The sequence below is a fragment of the Podarcis pityusensis genome, assembly GCF_964106645.2.
Source record: "Podarcis pityusensis genome assembly, chromosome: 2".
NCBI classification, from domain to species: domain Eukaryota; kingdom Metazoa; phylum Chordata; class Lepidosauria; order Squamata; family Lacertidae; genus Podarcis; species Podarcis pityusensis.
Window position 1 is genome coordinate 113,291,051 of NC_138029.1, and position 12,214 is coordinate 113,303,264.

A 12,214-nucleotide genomic window follows, 5' to 3' on the forward strand; every position below is an offset into this window, starting at 1 on the left:
ACTTTAGCCTTCCAAGGATCAAAAGGTGGTGTGCACAGTTCTCTTCCTCCCCATTTCATCTTCACAACAACCCTGTGAGATAGGCTAGGCTAAGACCAGTGATCCCCTTGATCAATTTCACAGTCCTTTTCTGAACTTTCCCCCCTTTCCTTTGCCCTCTGTTTATTATACTGTTTATTATAAATAAATATATGAAAAACCATACTCTAATATATGTATTATTTTATTATTATTTTTCTATTCATGTAAACAACCTTAAAATAAATATCAATGTAATGAATCGGGGGAAATGTTTAAAAGTACTTTTCAAAAACAAACAAACTCAGAGTCCTTTTTGTTGGGGATAGTTCAGATGGAAATTCCCAGGTGTCAAAAAAGGTTATTTACATATGCCTCTACCACAGCCAGTGTTTTGTTAGCCCCAAAATGGAAAATGAGTGATGTCCCAACTAAAGAACAATGGCAACTTAAGATGATGGAATATATGCAGCTTGCAGGCTTAACATATAGAATAAGAGAACAAGAAGAACATACGTTTAAAGAAGATGGGGAAATGTTTATTGACTATATGGGGGAAATTGTGTACACTTGAAAACGTTGGCAGCATTAAGATAAATTCAACCGTGTAAATAAGTTTTGATGGATGAAATCATGGGATGCTGCAAGGTTTAGTTTATGTAAAATATGCAGGGATTTAGGTAATGCAAAATGAAACATGGAAAGAGAAGGGAAGTCATTGATATTTTAAGGCTCTCTCTAGTTTTTTTTAAGCTGCTTCTGCTCTGAAAGCGGCTCCTCCAGCTTCTATACCGCGCGGCTTATTCTCGCAGGATCCTCCTCTGCTTTCCCCAGGGATCAACCCGCAAGGAAACGCCCAGGCAGTCCCGGAAAGGAGAAACGAAACTTAAAAAGAGGGTGTCTCTTAGGGCTCTCCAGGGAGACGCAGCGATGGCGGCCGTGCAAGGGCTCTGCGATGAAGCGACGTGCTCCGTCTGCCAGGACTACTTCCGAGACCCGGTGACTCTGGACTGCGGGCACAACTTTTGCCGCGCCTGCCTGGCGGGTCTCTGGGAAGGATCCGGCCCCGACTCTCCCTCCTGCTGCCCGGAGTGCAAAGAAGCCGTGCAGCCCAGGAACTTCAAGCCCAACCGGCAACTGGCCAACGTCGCGGAGCTGCTCAAGAAACTCCAGGAAGGAGAAGGAGGAGGAAGGCGCGCATCAGGCGCGGGGCAGTGGCGGATGTGCCAAGCGCACCAGGAGCCGCTGAAGCTCTTCTGCAAGGACGACGAAGCGCCCATCTGCGTGGTATGCGACAGGTCCAAGGAGCACCGCGAACACCGCGTGTGTCCCATGGAAGAGGCGTCCCAAGACTACAAGGTAGGGAAGTCACCGCGGTTGGGTGGGTATCTGCCGGGATGGCGCCACGCGCTTTTACGCGCTGAGGCTCACTACTTGCGCGCACTGTTGTCATTTAGTTGTGTCTGACTCTTCATGACCCCATGGACCAGAGCACGCCAGGCACTCCTGTCTTCCACCGCCTCCCGCAGTTTGGTCAAACTCATGCTGGTAGCTTCAAGAACACTGTCCAACCCTCTCGTCCTCTGTCGTCCCCTTCTCCTTGTGCCCTCCATCTTTCCCAACATCAGGGTCCTTTCCAGGGAGTCTTCTCTTCTCACGAGGTGGCCAAAGTATTGGAGCCTCAGCTTCAGGATCCAGTGAGCACTCAGGGCTGATTTCCTTCAGAATGGATATTCAAAAGCATCAATTCTGCATCAATCAGCCTTCTTTATGGTCCAGCTCTCACTTCCATACATCATTACTGGGAAAACCATAGCTTTAACTATATGGGCCTTTGTTGGCAAGGTGATGTCTCTGCTTTTTAAGATGCTGTCTAGGTTTGTCATTGCTTTTCTCCCAAGAAGCAGGCGTCTTTTAATTTCATGGCTGCTGTCACCATCTGCAGTAATCATGGAGCCCAAGAAAGTAAAATCTCTCACTGTCTCCATTTCTTCCCCTTCTATTTGCCAGGAGATGGGACCAGTGGCCATTATCTTAGTTTTTTTGCTGTTGCGCTTCAGACCATATTTTGCGCTCTCCTTTTTCACTGTCATTAAAAGGTTCTTTAATTCCTCCTCACTTTCTGCCATCAAGGTTGTGTCATCTGCATATCTGAGGTTGTTGATATTCCTTAAAAATATAAATTGCAAACTGGCCTTGTCAAACACCGACGTCGTGGGACAAAGGAAACTATTGCCATGAAAAATCAAACATGGAAAATAAAAAGAAAGCATTGCCAGAAACATACAAGATGCACCACAAACGAATCGTTGTCAAGCGGCACACCTCAGAGCCGTGCGCCTGATATATCAAGCACGTGGGGTGGGGGACAGTGTGGAAGCTCGGATGGAGGGCACCTTCTCTTGTTTTCTTTTTTGCGTAGGGTTGCGCCCCAGGAAGGTCAAGTCCGTGCTGCAAACAAAACAACGCGGGAGGCAGCGGACAGCTGTGAGTCACTGGTCTCTGAAGCTGCAGCAGGCATTGTGACTGTGATTCTCCAGGCACGCTCCATTGTCTCTCCAGGCAGACAAATGTATGGGTTTCCTAAGCTGTCTGTTGGCACCCGCCCACAGGGCCCTGTGCCTCCTGATTTTAAAAAATGTCTTTTTAAATTGGTAGGGTGCCCTGTAGCACTGACTTCCAGCTGCCAAGGCTTTTAATTCCCCTTCTCCGAAAAAACCTGGGCACAGGGGGCCTTCCAAGGAAGAGGGCAGGGCCGTTGGAGATTTGCTTTCTGGCTGCCTACTAAAAGACTCTTTTTCTAAGGGGGGGGTGAGAAAGGGGATTCCAGTGATGCTTGGAGGGGTGGGGGGGACAGGGGAAGGGCAACCAGAGAGACTAGTGGTTGTGGCGTGTTTGTGGTGTGCGGCTATGGGTGGGCCAAATGATGTGAATCATTCAAAGGTTCTGCCTTTGAAGACTGGGGTGTGACTAATTTTTGCGTTGGAAATTGGTTTTGATTTTTTTTTTCTTTTTAGCTATGCAGAATGCCAGAATAGGAACCCAGCTCCAGTTTAGGATTATGTTGCTGTTGTTGTTGTTTAGTCGTGTCCGACTCTTCGTGACCCCATGGACCAGAGCACGCCAGGCACTCCTGTCCTCCACTGCCTCCCGCAGTTTGGTCAAACTCATGCTGGTAGCTTCGAGAACACTGTCCAACCATCTCGTCCTCTGTCGTCCCCTTCTCCTTGCACCCTCCATCTTTCCCAACATCAGGGTCTTTTCCAGGGAGTCTTCTCTTCTCATGAGGTGGCCAAAGTATTGGAGCCTCAGCTTCAGGATTTGTCCTTCCAGTGAGCACTCAGGGCTGATTTCCTTCAGAATGGGGAGGTTTGATCTTCTTGCAGTCCATGGGACTCTCAGGGAGCAAAGACAACAAAAATCCTCTGCACCCCATTCTATGGTCCTGATTTGAGCCAAGATCCCTGGGCTGCCAATTTGTGGGTCAAACTAGCACTCATGAAGATGGTGAGGGGATTCCCCAAAAACCTTAAGAGCTGCTTTTGGGAGGAATGGGGAGGGCATAAATGGGAAGGGGAGGATGGGTGAAAGTGGGGAGCTATGGTTTGCAGAAGAAATTGTAATTTCCAGTAAGGCAGAACCACCTGTGTGGTGTATTGGTTTAGAGTGTTGGAGCAGGGCCAGGGTTCAAATTCCCACTCGCTTGTGAAACTCATTGGGTGACCTTGGGCCGGTCACTGCCTCTTAGCCTTGCCTACGGTATCACAGGGCTGTTGTGGGGATTAAATGAGGAGGATAGGGAGAACCACGTATGCCAGCTAGAGTTCCTTTGGAAAAGAAGGTGGAATATAAATGCAATAAATAATAAATACATTAACCATTATTATTATTAATAATAATTAATTAAATTTATATACCGACCTTCCCTCAAAGATCTCAGGGCAGTTCAAAATATAAAAAATACAGAATAAAAGCACAAAATAAATAGCTGGAAGCAAAACAAAAAAAACCCCTCCCCCGCAAACACATTTAAATGGCTATAAATAAAAAAGCCATAAAATCATAAATCATAAAATACCAGGGTTAGCTAATGTGATATCTTCCAGATGTTGTCAGACTCCCAAGGCTGTGTGTACACACCATAGGCTTAAATCACACCACTTCACCCAAAGAATCCTGGGAACCGTGCGAACGACAATTCCCAGCACCCTTCACAAACTACAGTTCCCAAAATCCTTTTGGAAGGGAAATGTGCTTTGAATCTATAGTGTGTGTGTGTGTGTGTGTGTGTGTGTGTGTGTGTGTGTGTGTGTATACACAGCCCTACTCTCGCCAGCCCCAGCCAGCATGGCCAAATGAGTTTAGCCACATCCGGAGGGCAAAAAGTTAGCTACTTTGAAGATAGCTCAGTTGGCATGAGACACTTAATCTCGGAGTCATGTGTTCAAGCCCCATGTGGAGCAAAAGATTCCTGCATTGGAGGGGGTTGGACTAGATGATCGTTATGGTCCCTCTCAACTCTACAATGCTATGATGCTATGATTCTCCCCTAGCTCATCGTTCTCTGATCAGACGTGTATTTTTTTTCCTGGGCATCAGGTGGACTGACCTCTGAATAATTGAAATTGAAATACTTCATTGTCACTTGTACAACTTGTATACAGTGAGATTACACGCACACCCCCCACTCAGCTCTCTTAGTCTGAATTCCCCTCGTTTACTGACGCACACCCACCAAACCTGGAAGTCAGTTGCCCTGTTGTGATCTTTTCATTCAGCAGCCTAACAGCCCACGGATAGAAGCTGTTCTTTACCCTGTTGGTGCGACTAATCCTGCTTCTATATCTTCTGCCCGAGGGCAGACAATCAAGAAAGTGCCGGCCAGGGTGTGAATCATCCCTGAGAATTTTCCTCACTCTCCTGAGGCAATGTTCTTCTGCTATTTCATCCAGCGGATTCATGGGACAGTCCATAATATCTTGTGCTGGATTCACCACCCTCTGTAGGAGGGTGAATGTCGCAAAACTCTTTTATATTTTTTAAGGAACAAATCAAGGCCCGCCTAGAGTCTCTGAAGGATGAGAGAGAGAAACTTGTGGAGCAGAAATTAGCCGAAGAGTTGAGGAGGCAGGAGTGTGTGGTAGGTATTTGTTCTTGTGGACCAGGCATTTAGACTCCCCAGGCCACCCTGTCACTAAAGAGAAATAGCCTCCTGTTTGTTGGCCTTTATAGGTGTTGTTCTGCGGAGGCTATGGACTCCTTAGACTAGGATGTACAGGGTGAAGCCATTTGATTGCTTCCCAGAATGCCCAGCTGAGCTGCTTCTTGTCGCTTTTCAAGAACATGGACAGGAAACAGATTTGTCACATACGCATCCCTGTTTACACACACATTCAAATCACCTGTGTGTTGGCTCCCCAAGTGGCAGCTTGTTGATTGCCCAGAACACAGCTGCCGTTGGAGGACTGATGAATGGAATGAACCGTAGGATGAGTAATAAAGTTCCACAGGGGACGGTACCTGTTTGTACCTGTTAGAATGTGTTTAGAAATCTGGGTGGGACGTAAGTGGCGCTGTGGTCTAAACCACTGAGCCTCTTGGGCTTGCCGATCAGAAGGTCGGCAGTTCGAATCCCTGCGGAGGAGTGAGCTCCCGTTGCTCTGTCCCAGCTGCTGCCAACCTAGCAGTTTGAAAGCACACCAGTGAAAGTAGATAAATAGGTACCGCTGCGGTGGGAAGGCAAACGGCATTTCCGTGCGCTCTGGTTTCCATCACGGTGATCCGTTGCGCCAGAAGTGGTTTAGTCATGCTGGCCACATGCTGTCTGTAGACAAACACTGGCTCCCTCAGCCTGCAAGCAAGATGAGTGCCGCAACCCCATAGTCGCCTTTGACTGGACTTAACCGTCCAGGGCTCCTTTACCTTTTTACCTTAGATTAGTTGGGCAAAATTCCCCATTTCCTTAATCTATAGCAGTGTTTCCCAGACTGGCATCTCCAGCTGTTTTCAGACTACAATTCCCATCACCCTGACCACTGGTCTTGCTAGTGAGGGATGATGGGAGTCGTAGTCCAAAAACAGCTGGAGACCCAAGTTTGGGAAACACTGATCTACAGCTTATGAAAGAGCTTTATTATGAACAGTCAGCATCCTTTGACTGAAGCTCCTCGTCTCCCTTTGCCCCTTTCCAAATTTCTCTGTATTTCCCCCACTCTGCCCGCTTTCCTCCGGTAGGCGGGGTTAGAAATGGAGAAGCAGAAGATCAGAATTGCCTTTGAGAAGATGCAGGAGTTCCTTGAGGAGAAGCTGAACCTGTGGCTCGGCCAGCTGGAAGATGTGGAGAAAGAGATGGGGAGGTGGCAGGAAGAGAACCTCTCCAGACTCTCTGAGGAGATTTCGCAACTCAGTGAGCTGATTGTGGAGATGGAGGACAGGAGCCGGCAGCCTGCGAGTGAATTCCTGCAGGTGAGACTCAGCACAAAGGTGCCAGGTGGGCAGAAAGAAGCCACAAGCCTTTTGTTTTACGCAGTCAAGGAATAGAAAGGGCAAAGGAATTTCCTTGCTATGAAAAGGAGCCCAGTGCTTGTTTTGTCTTGTGTGACTGACACCTCTTCCCCCCCTCTCTCTATTTCAGGACATCAGAAGTGCCTTGAGCAGGTATGTGGCTGTGGCGATCACACAGGGTCCCCGGACGTTTAACGGTCTATTGATCCCTGTGTCACCACTGTGTTCACTTCCCCGCTGCCACCAACCAGTTACTCTCTGGTAAAACACTGAGTCCAGTCAGTTGTTAAAAGTGAACCAAAAAACCAAGTTCATTTTACAAACATTAACAAGTTTATGGTTTCTCAGATAATATTCCTGTCAGTATCTTAACTTTTGTTTCTTTACCAGCCTATACCTTCCTAATACCTTCTGACTGTTCATTAAATAGATCTATATCCCGTGCTTTTTTTCTGGGGGTAACAGGGGGACGCACGCCCCTAAACATTTTGTGAATCTAAGTTTGGCCTCATTGACAGGTAGTATTTCAATATGAGTAGGAAAATGAGAGTACAGTGGACGCTCGGGTTGCAAACGGGATCCGTGCAGGAGGCACGTTCGCAACCCGCAGCACCATGTCTGCGCACGCGCGGGTCACGATTCTGTGCTTCTGCACATATGTAAAGCACAATTTCGGCGAGCGCCGAAACCCGGACGTAACCCGTTCTGGTACTTCTGGGTTCAGCGCGGTGCGCAACCCGAAAATGCATAACCTGAAGCGTCTGTAACCCGAGGTACCACTGTACCCTAAACATTTTTTTAGGGGGGAAAGCACTGTATATATCTATACAGTGGTACCTCGGGTTACATATGCTTCAGGTTACAGACTCCGCTAACCCAGAAATAGTCCCTCAGGTTAAGAACTTTGCTTCAGGATGAGAACAGAAATTGGGCTCTGGTGGCGCAGCAGCAGTGGCAGGCCCCATTAGTTAAAGTGGTGCTTCAGATTAAGAACAGTTTCAGGTTAAGAACTGTTACGGTAAAATCTGGGTGCGGGGCTCCTCTGCCACCCAGCTCGTCGGACTAAGTCCGCGGGTCCCTGCGGAAGAAAAATGAGCTCAGCCGGAGACAGGAGCAAACTGCAGAAGATCCAAGTTTATTGCGCAACAGGTTCAAGGCGAGATTGAACAGCGAGAAAGGGGTGACATGAACTTTTGAAACTTCCCTCCATGTCCCAGAATACAGTGCAAAATACATCCCAGTTACATCATGAATACATTAAGAAGAGGTTGGGTTACAAAGATTACATCATGAATACATTAGGAAGAGGTTGGGTTACACCGGATTAACATATGGAGGAGGGAGGGGGGAATATGCAGAGCTGGAGATATGCGCAGATAAGCACATCCTGAGTACCGGTGATGGGAAGACAATGGTCCATGTATGCATAGTCTGCCACCTGGCATTGCCCGGAGGAAAGGCTTGGCAGAGCGATTTGACAGGATTAGGGTCTTGACACCTTGCTTGAGGGATTGTGGAGGACAGGGGAGGTGTCATGGAGTCCTAGAGAAATTGAGCAAATTGGCACGTTGATTTTCTATGAATTTTATAGATTTTAGTCCCTTTTGACATTGGCAATTGGAAATAAATGGATATATTGTAGCGAAGAAGAAGGTGAAGAAGAAGACATGCCCCCCCCCCTTTCCGTATCAGAACGAATTAAGTTCTTAACCCGAGGTACCACTGTATATCTCTTCCTTATTCCCTACATCTATATAACTCTTCCTTATTCCCTGACCATATTCCCTTCCAGGCATGAGAAGAACTCAGTAGGGCACATGACGGACCTTTCTCCGAAGATGGAAGAGGCGCTCAGGTTTGCGTCGCAGAAAAACTCTGCTTTAGAAAAGGCCTTGGAGAGCTCTCAAGGTAATTTGGGTACCTTAAGGAGGGAAATGGAGGTCTCACAGTATGCACCAGTTCCAGGCTGGGTTCAAGGAAAGTAGGAAACCTTATCCTGTCCCTTCCCTATTGGTGGTTCTTGGTGGTTCTTTTAAGACGCAGGAATGCTGTATCAAAAAGAAAAAGGAAAAAGCCTGCTGCTGTGCTTTGCTTCTCCATGGCTTAATTTTCTCTCTCCATCAGTACGGATCTTTTACTCCCCTTCAGTCTGAACAAGGGTAGTGTTGAAGGGGGTGGTGCTTCACTGAAGCAGTTTAGAAAGTGGTAGTTGCAGAATGAATGACTGATGAATGGGAAGGCTTCTATACACCCCAAAAGCCATGAAAGACAGATGTTCATTGCCACTCACAGTAAAAACTAGGGGTAGTCTAACAACTGCATAAGCTTTCTGCAAGCAAAACAGGACAATTGCTGAATAAATAGTTACTCTGAGGGGAAACCCCCAAAGAGCCACTTGGTTTGAGAGGGTTGTGTTTTTTTCCCAATGGTGATATTTAAATTTGTTACTCTTTCCTCTTCTTTATAGATTCTCTGACACAAGCCCTAAACAAAGGTAAATTATCTTTAAAGCATGTGCCCCACATTGATATGGGAAACTTTTGAGGGGATTGAGTTATTATTATTATCATCATCATTATTATCAACAACAACAATAACAACATTTATTGAATTTATAGACCACCCTATACCCGGAGGTCTCAGGGTGGTACACAGAATAAAAAATCAAAATATAAAACCACAAAATACATCATCAAAATAAGAAGGACAACATGGGACGTGGACAAAAGCCCCTTGTTCAACGATGTGATGATCAGATGACATTTTGCAACTGACTGGGCCAACCTTTTTGGGAATTTCGGTCAGCAGTATCTAGGCTGGGGGCTGGTTAGGGTTGATCTGAGGGGATTGTAGAAGGGTTGGCATGTTCATGAAGACAGGAGTGGGGTAGAGCCTAAGATTGTGAGGTGTGAACTCAACTCTGCTGCCACTTCAAATCAGCAGACCGGCTCTTAACCTTACTGAAATATACTTGGAGTCGAGAGTGGATTTCATGCTCTTTATTCAGCTCATAGTGGTGAGGAGGAAAGGAAGTTCCCCCAGAATGTCTGCTTTATATGCATTATTTACACAATGGGCCCCACGTGATTGGCTAATTCTGGGATTCTCCTGTAGGCCAATCAGGTTGCAGATTCACTTCCACCTGGAGCTGGATTGGGTGGCTCCTGTGGACCAATCAGACTGCTGCATTTTGGATCCTATTCAACTCAGTACATAACCCCTTACCTGTTTATTCACCTGTGAAACGTCTTGAGTTGACTGAAAATACAGTGGTGCCCCGCAAGACGAATGCCTCGCAAGACGAAAAACTCGCTAGACGAAAGGGTTTTGCGTTTTTTGAGTCGTTCCGCAAGACGAATTTCCCTATGGGCTTGCTTAGCAAAACGAAATGTCTTGCGAGTTCTTGCGAGTTTGTTTCCTTTTTCTTAAAGCCACTAAGCCGTTAATAGCCGCTAAGCTATTAATAGCCGCTAAGCCGCTAATAGCCGCTAAACCGCTAATAGCCGTGCTTCGCAAGACGAAAAAACCGCAAGACGAAGAGACTCGCGGAACGGATTCATTTCATCTTGCGAGGCACCACTGTAACCTCAACAATCAAAAAGATTCCGCATGTCAAATAAATCAGATTCAACGCAGATCAGACTGGCATGGGGTCTACCATCACCCGTCCTCTCTCTCTCTCTCACTCTCTGTCTCTCTTTCTGTCTGTCTGTCACGCAGTGAGTGTGACCCTGGATCCGGAAACTGCGTCCCCAAAGCTCCTCGTCTCTGAGGACCTGAAGAGTGTGAGAAGGGCGGGAAAGAAGCAGGATCTGCCCGACAACCCGGAGAGATTTGACTGGATGCCCTTTGTGCTGGGCCGCGAGGGATTCACCTCAGGAAGGCCTACCTGGGAGGTGGAGATTGAGACAGTAGACCAAGCCATGTGGGCTCTGGGTGTTGCCAAAGACTCAGTCAGGAGGAAGGGTCCGTTTAAGCTTAATCCGAATGAGGGGGTTTGGGCTCTGAAGAAGCAGTTTGGCGAGTCCTCGCCTTTTCAGCTCGTGGCTTTGAGCTGCCCCGAGCCGGTCTCCGTGACCGTAAGGCAACTGCCCAGGAAGATCCGGGTTTCCCTGGATTACGAAGGGGGTCTGGTGGAATTTTTTGATGCCGACGCCAACGAATGTCTCTTCACTTTCTTTGCAGGGTCATTCTTGGGGGAGAAGATCCGCCCCTTCTTCCTCTTGGGTTTGGGAGTCACTCTAAAGTGTTGAATTTTTTTGTGGGGGTGTGTGTGTGATGAGCAGGGAAAACCCCCCACCAAAACCCACCACCCTAAGTAGGCAGCATTCTGGAACCTTCTCAGTGGTTGCTGTTTTAAGACTTTTAAGGCCTCAAAAATAGAATAAATACTCATAAATGCACACATATCTAAATATATGAACCATGTGTTTGAAATGGTACAGGAGAGCAATCCTGAAGCCATTTTGACTCTCCCAATGGCGTCAAATATTCCTCTGCAGTAAGGGGGAAGATGGGGGAAGCCTTCCCTTTGTGTTTTTGCTTACAAATCCTGTCTTAAAGGGCATATTTGTGTATGAATAGGGTGAGCCTGTGAGCTGGACTTGGGAACTAAAGTATTAACCATCACAAAAGAATGGCCAGGCTGCCCAGGTAATGCAATCAGTGACCATTATCAGGTATCCTGGCAGGCAGGATTTCTGCTGTAGACTGCCTCCTTCTGTTATGTATGTATGATGTTTTGGGGGTGGTCTTGGGCTACAGGATGGGCAATTTCAAAAGGCTATATAGGGGTTTGCGCATCATTGTTCGGGGTTCTCCTCCCTCCTGCGTGTGGTGAGTGGGGACCCTTTTGCAATAGTTTAATAAAGATCAGGCTTACTAGCTGCTTTGCTTCTCAATATACTCTGGTTGGCCTCTGTTATTTTTTCCTACCAATAGGGAACATTAGAAGGACTCTATATGGGCTCCTGGATACCTCATAAAGGAAAGAGGAGCAGTTTTTCTTTTAACATTGTGTAACTAAGATCATGGCCACTGGGCCCATCACCTCCTGGCAAATAGAAGGGGAAGAAATGGAAACTGAGAGATTTTACTTTCTTGGGCTCCATGATCACTGCAGCAGTCATGGAATTAAAAGACGCCTGCTTCTTGGGAGAAAAGCAATGACAAACCTAGACAGCATCTTAAAAAGCAGAGACATCACCTTGCTAACAAAGGTCTGTATAGTTAAAGCTATGGTTTTCCCAGTAGTGATGTATGGAAGTGAGAGCTGGACCATAAAGAAAGCTGACTGGCGAAGAATTGATGCTTTTAAATTATGGTGCTGGAGGAGACTCTTGAGAGTCCCATGGACTGCAGGAAGATCAAACCTCTCCATTCTGAAGGAAATCAGCCCTGAGTGCTCACGGGAAGGACAGATCCTGAAGCTGAGGCTCCAATACTTTGGCCACCTCGTGCGAAGAGAAGACTCCCTGGAAAAGACCCTGATGTTGGGAAAGATGGAGGGCACAAGGAGAAGGGGACGACAGAGGAAGAGATGGTTGGACATTGTTCTCGAAGCTACCAGCATGAGTCTGACCAAACTGCGGGAGGCAGTGGAAGACAGGAGTGCCTGGCGTGCTCTGGTCCAGGGGGTCACAAAGAGTCGGACACGACTAAACAACAACAACAGGGGCTAAACAGCTTTCAG

The 12,214-nt window shown here is 47.1% G+C and overlaps 1 protein-coding gene across 2 annotated transcripts; it reads left to right on the forward strand.

The window, feature by feature from the left end:
* Positions 1–875: 875 nt before the first annotated feature.
* LOC308469792 (E3 ubiquitin-protein ligase TRIM7-like) lies at positions 876–11,423 on the forward strand. 2 transcript variants are annotated; one of them, XM_080992744.1, is made up of 7 exons: positions 878–1,377; positions 5,063–5,158; positions 6,253–6,483; positions 6,653–6,675; positions 8,315–8,430; positions 8,990–9,016; positions 10,243–11,423. In XM_080992744.1, exons 1-7 carry the CDS (start codon positions 949–951, stop codon positions 10,773–10,775), a joined length of 1,455 nt encoding a protein of 484 aa, XP_080848870.1. In that variant the 5' UTR covers positions 878–948; the 3' UTR covers positions 10,776–11,423. The 2 variants fall into 2 exon arrangements, with proteins under 2 accessions (XP_080848871.1, XP_080848870.1); XM_080992745.1 differs by lacking the exon at positions 8,990–9,016 and having other exon boundaries at positions 876–1,377.
* The last annotated feature ends 791 nt before the right edge of the window (positions 11,424–12,214 follow it).

Coding starts and splice junctions, on each gene's coding strand:
- LOC308469792 (XM_080992744.1), top strand. CDS start 949: ATGGCGGCCGTGCAAGGGCTCTGCGATGAAGCGACGTGCTCCGTCTGC. Junction 5,159..6,252: donor TGAGGAGGCAGGAGTGTGTG/GTAGGTATTTGT, acceptor TTCCTCCGGTAG/GCGGGGTTAGAAATGGAGAA. Junction 9,017..10,242: donor GACACAAGCCCTAAACAAAG/GTAAATTATCTT, acceptor TCTGTCACGCAG/TGAGTGTGACCCTGGATCCG.